The sequence below is a fragment of the Grus americana genome, chromosome 28, assembly GCF_028858705.1.
Source record: "Grus americana isolate bGruAme1 chromosome 28, bGruAme1.mat, whole genome shotgun sequence".
Classification (NCBI taxonomy): domain Eukaryota; kingdom Metazoa; phylum Chordata; class Aves; order Gruiformes; family Gruidae; genus Grus; species Grus americana.
The window spans coordinates 825,291-836,168 of NC_072879.1; the positions used below are offsets into that span (position 1 = coordinate 825,291).

The window sequence follows — 10,878 nt, forward strand, 5'->3', positions numbered from 1 at the left end:
TACCGCTCCAGGTGTGTTTGGGGCCAAGGGAGATGGGACATGAGCACCCTGTGCGGCTGGGGCTTTTCTGCAGCAAAAACAGGTTCTTGAGGGAAGCAAACGGTGAATGCTGCATTCTTCAGCTAGATCTTCAGAGCCAGGATCTGTCCCATGCAGAACAAGGTATTCGAAGCTTGATTCGCTGCTTTTCTCCTCTCTGACTCCTCTGTTTTCTTTCCTGATTCCTCCAGTCCATTGACCCTGGCCAGCAGTTCACCTGGGAGCACTCCAACCTCGAAGTGAACAAGCCCAAAAACCGTTACGCGAACGTGATTGCCTACGACCACTCGCGCGTCATCCTGCTGCCCATTGAAGGTACTGTAGCATCTCCACTCCTACGTGTTAGGCTGAAGTTGCTGCAGGGAAACGTATTGCACATGCTCTTCTCCCTTCCCTGTTACCCTCTATTTATATTCTTCTCTTAGTGTCTCCCTGGGAGTTTAGCAAGCAGGAGATGCCTCTGTAAACCAGGCATTTGTTAAATTCTGGTGACTGACATATTCCCTGGAGCTGCAGTCTCTCATTTCAAGGGCTGGTTTATCAAGAAACTGTCTTCCCTTTGCTTGGAGATCCCTGCCCGATACGTTTCTGACTAACGGGAAGAATTCAGACCACATAGTGCTTTAGAGAGAGCGGGAACAGGGCAGCGGGTGGCAGTGGATGTGCAGTGTGTCTGTACGGCGGATGACTGAGAAGTAAACACAGGGCTAATTGTACAAATGTGAGTGTCAGCAACATAACAAAGATGCGGCTGCTGAGTTGTGCAGACGTAAAGATCGCTTGATATGCAGCTCCTGCTGCAGTCCTGGCCCCTAAAAGGCAAAGAATAAGAAGGGGTTAGTGTAAGCCTGGTAGGTCATAAATTGTTTCCTGAGCTGCTGCTGTGAGTGATGGTGCAGTCAGAAAATTTACATTAAACTTCACAACTCGTGGCTCTCGACAGAGTTGCTCTGGTGCACGCTAGGATAAGAGGGGCTTTCGGTGGAGAGAAGATGGAGTTTAACAGGGCACCTGCTTTGGTTGCTGCTGCCGAGATAATACTCGAGTTTCGTTGTCTCGGGTTGTGTGTGGCTGGGCTGTACGGATAAAGCATTTAAGGCCGGTCTTGCATTGCCAAGAGCTGATCATCTGAGCAGAGAGGGTGTGGGATGTCCTAATAACCCCCTGGGGAATGTAAAGGTTAATTCAGAAGCTTCCTGACAAGGGAACTGCTGGAATAATCTCCCTCTGCCGAGGTGACTCTGAGGGACACGGGGAAGTGGAAGAGCTGTTCCTGGGTAACAACAGATCATGGTGATTTGCTAAAAAGCTGCACAAATCTGGATTGGTCTTGTCTGCCATTAGAGGATTTTAAACATTTCTCATTGTGAAGATGACTCTGTCCTGGCTTGTTTTTCTTCTGAGATTAATATTGTATGACCCAAGGAAAGCAAAGTCTTTAAAAAATTGCCTTGTCATTCAAGGGAAAAGAGAAGAGCACAAGTGTAGAAATGAAGGACGCTTGGGGCTGGTCTCGGCTCTCGGGAAAGCAGAAGCACGGGGCTGGATGCAGGCAGCAGTCCTATCTCTGCCCAGGTGGCATCATGAGGGACCGATGGTGCGAGTGTGATGGGCAAAGGTTTAATTGTCAAGCACCTGAGAGGTTCTGACATGTCTTGGCTGGTGTGTTCCTTCCTACCAGGCTGTATTTTATGGTGAGGACTGAAAGATGAAAGGAGTTGGAGGAATTAGCTGTTGCTTTCTCTTTGTTTTAAATCTGGATTTGTCAAGGTTGCAGATTGTCACAGTCTGCTTGGTCAGGAAGAAGTAGTGGCTTTAATTCTGTGACTTCTCCGTAACTGGGCCTGTCACACAGCAAAACATTGCAGGAGCTCATGGCCACCATTTTAAATTACAGAGTGGACCCGAGGGGGCTGGAGAGGACATCAATTCCGGAAGCTCAGCCTTGATCACGTTCCTGCTGCTGCTGCACAACCGCCTTCCCTCCTGAAATTTCAGATTGGGAAGGAATGGGGGCTGGGAACCCTCCAGAAATTTAATCAAAAGCCATTTCTACCAGCAGCTGAAATTACCGAGTACCCTTGAGGACTGGCAGGCAATTCAGCATGGATTGCACCTCGCCAACGGAAGCAGCAATGTCTGTTGCTACAGCAGGATGAGGACTAGCAACCCAATTTCATATTGGTACTGCTCCCCACCCTTGGCTCCCCCTCGAGACACGAGTTAAGCGTTCTGTACTGAGTTAATCATGGGTTAGCAGAAACCTGCCAACCTTGCCAGCCGCTCTGCTGTAATTAGGAATGGGCCAGACCGCCAAACAGTGCAGATCCTCCGTGCCAGTCTCGGAGGCTCTCTAAAGCTGAACCTGAACGTCAGTGCTTGCCAGTGTCCATTTTAACTTCAGAGCAGTTTTCTCCTGCCATGTCCCAGTCACCCTCTTCACTCTGGCAGTACCTCCTGCCACTCACATCAAACCCCTCAAGCAAGGACGCAGGCGAGCAGCTGTAACTCAATAGCCTGTAACTCATGCAAATAGGGGAGGGAAAAAACAAACCCACTCCTAAAAATGACAGCGGACAATTTAAAGCAAGTCAAAGCCTGTAATTTCAAAGCCTTTATTGGCTGTATAAAGCCTGGTTTTACTCCTTACTTTGTCCAGCTGTAGCTCGCTGCCTGGGATTAGACTGCGGACTGCGCAGCGCATCGACCAGGTGTGTCTGGGACAAGGACTTGTCGTTGTCCTGTTTGAGAGCATGAAGCAAGAGCCCTAGGGCAGGACTTTTGCTCCTATTGGCAACAGTAGTAAGACGGCCACGGCTTCAAGACTTTGGTATTCAGTGTCTTTAGTATCTTTTGCAAGAAATTGTTTGTCTCCCTGCAATGCAGACCTTTGAGGCAGGAGCTTTAGCTGGGAGGAACTCCCAGCTGTGATTCTAGCCCAGCAAACCATGAAGGCTCTGGTGTTTTTGCAGGGGAATTGTCTCTGACAGCATTCCTGCAAAGATCTCTTCATGCTTCCAACTAGGTAAAGTCCTGCAGAATCCACCAACTTGCTTTTGCTGATTTAATACAGGAATTGTGGGCAGTGACTACATCAACGCCAACTACATCGATGGCTACCGGAAGCAGAATGCCTACATTGCCACGCAGGGGCCTCTGCCCGAGACCTTTGGGGACTTTTGGAGGATGGTGTGGGAGCAGCGTTCAGCTACTATTGTTATGATGACTAAGCTGGAGGAGAAATCACGGGTGAGATGCATGAGAGGGATGACTAGTTAGTCATAATCCTGGGGGATTGGAGGGTAGGGTTGGGGAACAGCAAATCCCTTTGATCTGCAGCCCACGCTTGTGTCAGTGGGGGATTTCTGCCTGCCTTGCCAGCACCCTGAAAGTTCAGTGATTCATTGCTTTTAAAAAAAAAAAAAAAAACCAAACCATTCACCCTGGAAAGCTGCAGCCTCTTTTGCAACTCCAAGAGAAGAGGACACTGGATCCCATTGCATGCTTTGTAGGTCTGTCTTGGAGTTAATCATGTGGCAAGTTTCACATTCGCTTCTCTTGTTTAACAAGCCCCAGTACATTCACTCTAATCTTCAGGATCATTCCAGTCTATTGTCTATGTGATTGATGTGGTGCATCAAAGCCTGTGCTTAGTCAGTAGGAGCTTTTCAAGCCTGGTCTGTCCCTACCGTGGTGCTTGGAAAAGACATCTCTTGCACCTTCCCTCCCCTTTTCCACTTGGCCAGCTTTACCTGGAATGTCAGGGCAGTTCTGGAACGAGCTTCCCCTGCAGCACAGGGTTTGTTCCAGCGTTGAGCAATGCCTCCTGTCTTCCAGATAAAGTGTGACCAGTACTGGCCGGGCCGAGGTACAGACACCTATGGAATGATTCAAGTGACGTTACTCGATACCATTGAGTTGGCCACATTCTGCGTTCGAACGTTCTCCCTTCATAAGGTAAGCTTTCTCCCACTCCTGCTTTTCCCCCGGAGATGGGCTGCGGCACGGTCTCCGTGCACAGCGCAGGCAGGGTATGGTGGTGTGCTGGTACCGCACGTTATTCTTGGTGTTCTTTTGTCTTTGCAGAATGGTTCTAGTGAGAAGCGGGAAGTCCGCCAGTTCCAGTTCACAGCGTGGCCTGACCACGGTGTACCAGAGTACCCCACCCCCTTCCTGGCTTTTCTGAGACGGGTGAAAACCTGCAACCCCCCTGACGCTGGTCCCATCGTGGTGCACTGCAGGTACTGATTTCCTTCGCCTAACTCTTGCACGAGGCAAGATAAGTTCAGTAGCTTGTTGGATTTGCACCTAGGAGACCTGTACGGTCTCCTAGCAAGTACCCAGCAGGCAAGAGCTGTCCTGTGAAGTGGATTCCCAGCCAGCATCAGAGGAGGATACTTGGGGCTTGCATTGAGCACAGCATTTCTGAGATGAGGAGCGGTTTAGCTTGCACCAAATCACTCAGACCTCGTTAGCCACGGGAAGCACCGTGTGCTGTACTGGTGTCTGGTTCTGTGCAGGGGTTGTTTCTTGTCACAGCGGGAAAGGAGGAAGATCGAGTGCGACCTAGGAAGCTGCTTAGTGTTGCTGCATTGGGTGTTTGGGAGGCAGAGCTGCCTCAGCTGTCAAAGGGAGAGCTGACAGTGATGGAAAGAGGTGGGGGGGGGTTTTGGAGTGCTGCAGCCATTCTGATAATGACAAACCGAAGGCCCCTATGGGCAGGTAGCGGTCCCTAATTCAATTTACAACCCAACGAGGAACGCTTGCAGCCTCGACTTAGATAAATCCCTGTGTTCCTCAGGAGGGTGTGGAGGAGCCTGCCGGTTACTCGGCACTGAGGAAAGACATCTGAATTTTACAGGCTGCTGGGGGAAGCTAATCCTGCCTCTCCTAGATGATGCCATTTAAACAGTCTTTGTAAGTTGGCAACTTATCACTAACCTTGCAGATGGCAATTATCGTGCACCTCTCAGAAAATGAATAAAGAGAGCTGTCAGCTCACAACGTGCAGGAACCAGCTCCCAGATCAGCTGCTAAATTCGTGCCAAAGCTCCAGTCACCTGCTTGGTTCAGGTGTTAGGCACTCTAATTAACAGAGATCAAGGGGGCTTTATGAAAAAAGGGACTCCACAGTAAAAGGAAACCCTTTATTAGCAGCAGCAAACGCCTAGACCCACAGAGCCCTGCTGATTCACAAATGCCATTACACACAAGTTTGATGTTACCTCGATGCGCAAAAACATTTAGGAAAAGAGGTGACGCATGTTATTCATTACAACATCACTAGTTTCTCATCTGCTGAAAGATCCGAGTGATTAAACGTGCTTTTTAAGCCCTTAGATCGTGCTAGCCTTTAGTTCAGGCCCAGAGCCCCCTACCTAGAATTGTCACAATCGTGTGTCTGCCAGGAGAGCTCCTGTCCTGGGGACGTCACAGATGAAGAGGCAGGAGATGGGGCAGATGAGTATGGAGGGGCAATAGGCACGTCACCAGAGGCAGCTTTTCATCTTCTGTCCTGTCCTCGGGTGACATAAGAGCAAACTTGGTTGTGAAAGTTTTTGCTAAACTGAGCTGAGACTCAAAACAAACCTCTGCATCTTGCAAACTCTTGGGGTCTCTTTCTGCGTACTTCCGTGTACAGACCAGCACGGAAGGTGAAGGGACCTTTCCATCTCTCCCTGCCGTTGTGGCAGCACTGGCCCAGGCGGGGCTCAGATAAACAGATTTTTGGGTTCCAGTGCAGACTTTACTGGCCTCGGTGCAGCACGGTGCTCACGTGCTAGACCACCAGTGACTTTATTGTCACCACTGTCCTCCTCTGCATGCTGTAGCACTGTTCCTCCAACGCAATCCAGGGCAACACACTGAGGTAGTGGGCAGTAGCGCTCACCAGCACCAGTTCCATTAGGCAAGTTCCTTTAATACAACGAAATTCATGAAACAGCTGGACCCACACATTTGGCTGCCTCGCCAAGATTTCCTTTCCCTCGGTCCATCGTAGCTGTGTTCACAAGGCCTTGGTTCTTTCCCAGTCACCGAGTGCTTTTGGTGTTCACTCTCTGCCTTGTGCATCTGTTTCTACCCTGTGTTTAGTGCTGCGGGTGGCAGTGGAAGGATCCTCACGCGTGAGTTGCCTTTTGGAATCTCTGTCTTCGGTGGCAGAATAGTCCATCGCTTCATTTTTCTTTTCCCCCTTTCCTTTCCAGTGCGGGTGTTGGACGGACCGGCTGCTTCATTGTGATCGACGCCATGCTAGAGAGGATAAAACACGAGAAGACAGTGGACATTTATGGGCACGTCACCCTCATGAGGTCACAGCGCAACTACATGGTACAGACAGAAGACCAGTACAGCTTTATACACGATGCCTTGCTTGAGGCTGTTGCTTGCGGCAACACAGAGGTTCCAGCTAGGAATCTCTACACGTACATCCAGAAGCTGGCACAGATTGAAGTCGGGGAGCACGTGACAGGCATGGAGCTGGAGTTCAAGGTAATGGTAGATGCTTGAATGGGGACAGTAGTCACTGCGGCAGGCTCGCGGGAGCATCCTTCTGCTGGCAGTCTCGTGTAGCAGACAGGGAGCCGTTATACGGCTGATGGGAACTTTGTGGTTCCATGTTAGAGAAGTAATTACTTTTCTGACTTTACGCTACCGCAGTTCCTAGGGGAGAGAACTACCTGCTGCTGCAGGAGGCTTGTCTGGTCATTTCAAATCCAGATTGAATTTGTTCACTCTTTAGCTTGGGTTTTTAAGCTTTTCTTTTTTTTTTTTTTTTTCCTTTGAAAATTTTGCTGGGGGAAAGGTCTCAGACTCTGTCTCCACCCCAAAAAAAAACTAAAGGAGGGCACAGAAGGCAGAACAACGTGGTGGAACATGGAGGGCAAGTTAAGTGGGCTGGCATAGGTCTCAAGCAAAAAAAAAAAAAAAAAAAAAGCTGAACAAATGGTTGTGATTCTGCTTTTGCCTTCAGCGACTCGCCAACTCCAAAGCCCACACCTCCAGGTTCATCAGCGCCAACCTCCCATGCAACAAATTCAAGAATCGCCTTGTCAACATCATGCCATACGAGACCACGCGGGTCTGCCTTCAGCCCATCAGAGGAGTGGAAGGGTCAGACTACATCAATGCCAGCTTTATTGATGGCTACAGGTATACGGCACCTCGCTGCCCCGCCACAGTCAGGGAGTTTTCTGTGTATGAGTCCAAGGATGCAGAAGTATTAAGGGATGGACTATGTCTTGGCACGGGTGGTCTGTTGTTCTGTCCCCTCACCTAGCTGTACCGCATGCAGTGATGCAACACTAGAGGGAAATTTCCTCTTGCTGATGGCCAGCAACTCACACAGACTCAAATACAGCCTTCTTATTGTCTCTGGTCTTAAAATTACTTACCCCCTAAAGCAAACCAAACCCTTCTCCAGCTGCAGGTCCTAAACATAGAGTGTCAGCGAGGGGTGGATTTTGTTGTTGGGAGGTTTCTAAAAACAGATTAGCCTTTTTATTACTTCTGTGATTTGGGGATGTTGCAATGCTGACAGTTTCCCATGGGCAATACATGTCGTGCTCCAGCCCTCCACTGGAGTGCTCAGAGCCCCGCCAGCTGAAGCTGAGGGAATGAAGCAACCCCCCGTACCCCCAGTGCACGGTTCCTCACCTCCAGGTGCACGCAGCAGTCCTGGCCCTGGCTGCGGCACCGTGGTTAGGGCATCTCCATGCCTGGCAGTTGAATTCTTGGTGCTACTCAGGCCCAGAAAACATGGATTCTGCTTCCAGGAATCTAGCGTGCAGCATGTTACACCTTGTTCCACACAGAGTAATCTGGATTTACCCCTGAGGCAGTTCAAGAAAGCTTCACCATTGCCTGCCTTTATATTTTTTTTTTTTTACTGTTAGCACCACAGACACCTTTAGACCTTGCACTGTTCTAGTTCTTCCCCACCACTTCCATTTGTTTTCCTACTCGCCAGCTTTGGATGCGTTTCCCAAAGCTTCTGCCCAAGCAATTCTCCACCCACCCCTTGACCCGCCTGTTGCGTTTGGGCTCCGTTTCAGACAGCAGAAGGCGTACATTGCTACTCAAGGGCCACTGGCAGAGACCACTGAAGATTTCTGGAGGATGCTATGGGAGAACAACTCCACCATTGTCGTGATGTTGACCAAGCTTCGCGAGATGGGTCGGGTAAGTGTGTGCTAAGGACAAGCATGGGGGGGAAGCCTGTGGCACAAGGGCTAACGGAAACCTTTCTTCCCCCCCCCGGCAGGAAAAGTGCCATCAGTACTGGCCAGCGGAGCGCTCTGCCCGGTACCAGTACTTTGTAGTAGATCCCATGGCTGAATACAACATGCCTCAGTACATCCTGCGAGAATTCAAGGTCACCGATGCCAGGGTAAGTGCCGCACAACGTGCGATGTCTGTTTGTCAGGGGCTTCTTGCGGGGAAGATGGTGTACAGAAAACAAGGGAGCTCTTTGATGTGCTTTGGCTCCTGTAAGAAAGAGTGAGGCGTAAAGACCTTCTCTGTGAAGGTCTGGGATTATCATCAGTGGAGGAGAGCTTAGAACACACAAGCACAGACAGATTGTACTTGAATATATCTTCGTATAAACTGAAAGTAGTTTTCTAACCTCTGCTCACTAATCACAGGAGTGAGTCACTGTGTTAGAGATGGACCAGGCTTTTGGTTTTATGTGCAGCTTGTTTGAGATGAAAGCAGAAAATAGCATCTTTCCAAACAGCTAATAAAAAAACCAGACTTGCAAAGGACACTCCGCACCCTACAGAAAACGTGCACTTCTCCTCAGGCTTTTTACTTATATTTGAAGAGGCATATTCACTCAAATAATCTCAGATTCAATGTCTGATTTCTCCTCTGAAGGAACATTTCAGTACCTGCTGAAATTTGTTTAGCAATGTAACCCTCCCTCTCAAAGTAGAGTCCTCTGCTTTTGAGGTTGCCAGTTTTGTAGAACTCGATGATTCTGTTTGCAAGGTTGAGAAGAAGGATGCCTCATCAGTCCTGGTAGAACAAGATTTATCTTCCTGTCAGCTCTAATTCTGACACTATGGCAACTCTTCCTCAAGATTGATAGAGAGGCCATAACCTCACCTTGAATGTTCCTTTGCTGAAGACTCCATCTGTGCAGTGGTCAGAGCTTTCGGCACACCTGCCAGCAGTACAGAGCTGTACTGACAAGCCGACTCCAGAAATGTCACCTGCAACATGAGCTGCTGCATCATTACATGTACATATATATAAAAAAAATACACGTTTGCTTGATTATAACACAAAGTTGGTTCAACTTTTTGTGCCCCTTAATGATCTAGCTCCAAAACGTTTTCTGTTTTTTCCTCTTGTATTGAGTACCACAAATACAGGATTTTTTAAATATTATTATTTGCTCCCCCAGGACGGTCAGTCACGAACTGTTCGTCAGTTCCAGTTCACTGACTGGCCAGAACAAGGTGTGCCAAAATCAGGAGAAGGTTTTATCGATTTCATCGGACAGGTACATAAGACCAAGGAACAGTTTGGCCAGGATGGCCCCATCTCTGTCCACTGCAGGTAGGCATGCACGAATGGAAACACCTAATTCATCTAAGGGTGCAAAAGAGCAGAAGGAATTAAAATCCTGCAGGTATCGCCCTCCTTTCCCACCCCATCCTTGCAGGCAGATTTCTTGGGGGAGTCTGGAGTGGGGGTGCCAAATACTGTTGCTTCTGCCAACCAAACTGTTGCACTGCCCACAAAGCCTTTGACTCTCGTTATCTAGGGGAGAGCTATGAAATGTCGATACTCTGAAGGAAATGGGAACCACAGTGTTCATCAGTATTTGACCTGCAGAATTAGAAGTGGTTTTATACCAATTCTGCTCCTCTAACGCTGCTGGGTTGTGTTTGCTGATAGCAAGAACTGTCCGTCCCTACCCCTGGCAGGAGAGGATAATGCATTCTCCAAATTATTTAACATTAAAAGCCTAATGTTACATATTAGTAATAATTTTCACACTGAATGCTGTTTATCACAACGCAAAGCTTTTGATTATTTTTTTTTATTTCACTTTCTCAGACATTTGTCTGGGTGACACACTCCAGCAGTTTTACTATTTCCTACTTCCTGGAGTAGCTCTCCAGTTCTAACTTGTGCGTAAGACACAGCTCATCCAGACCATGACCTCAGCGTTTAGGTAAGTATTTGAACATCGTAACATACGGTTTCCTTTTTTTTTCTCCCATTCCTGCAGTGCTGGCGTGGGCAGGACCGGAGTGTTTATCACATTGAGTATCGTCTTGGAAAGAATGCGTTATGAGGGTGTTGTAGATATTTTCCAGACAGTAAAGATGCTGCGAACACAACGACCTGCTATGGTGCAGACAGAGGTAAGCTGGAGCGGGGAGCCTGTCCCCTGGCAGTTCAGAGGGCTGAGTAGCAAAGCATCACGGCTGCAGCCCCCCCGTCCCTCGGCTGCCCTGGCTGAGCAGAGCACGGAGCGGGCTTTTTGCCTTTCTAACCACTAGCAAAACCTTACCTGAAGAGTAAGGAAGCCCAGGTTGCACTGCTGATTTTACTTCACTAATAAAAAATAAAAATTCTCGTTACAAAGTCCATTAAAGATTTCATCCCAGGCTGCCAGCCCTGATTCTTAGCTGCCTCCGAGGTAAGGGGGGACTCACCTGCCCCGAACCCCAGCCCGCGCTGGCTGCAGAGGTTTGTGCTGGGATGACACGATGAGATGCGCAGGCAGTAAGGGGAAGGGGTTTCCCTTCCCAGCAGTTCGCAGCTCTTTGAGAGTAAAAGAATCTGCGCGTGGTTCCTGCCCCAGCGTGCACTATCTGGAAA

General features: G+C 48.9%; 1 protein-coding gene across 8 annotated transcripts in view; it reads left to right on the forward strand.

The window, feature by feature from the left end:
* PTPRS (protein tyrosine phosphatase receptor type S) overlaps positions 1-10,878 on the forward strand; it is a 162,410-nt gene that overhangs the window by 149,349 nt on the left and 2,183 nt on the right. For all 8 annotated transcript variants that reach the window (XM_054805126.1, XM_054805130.1, XM_054805129.1 and 5 more), the window contains 10 exons: positions 231-354; positions 3,113-3,288; positions 3,877-3,996; positions 4,126-4,280; positions 6,246-6,531; positions 7,013-7,191; positions 8,094-8,220; positions 8,303-8,428; positions 9,449-9,603; positions 10,283-10,418. In XM_054805126.1, coding sequence (XP_054661101.1) covers positions 231-354; positions 3,113-3,288; positions 3,877-3,996; positions 4,126-4,280; positions 6,246-6,531; positions 7,013-7,191; positions 8,094-8,220; positions 8,303-8,428; positions 9,449-9,603; positions 10,283-10,418 — 1,584 coding nt within the window. The remainder of the gene's footprint in view (positions 1-230; positions 355-3,112; positions 3,289-3,876; positions 3,997-4,125; positions 4,281-6,245; positions 6,532-7,012; positions 7,192-8,093; positions 8,221-8,302; positions 8,429-9,448; positions 9,604-10,282; positions 10,419-10,878) is intronic.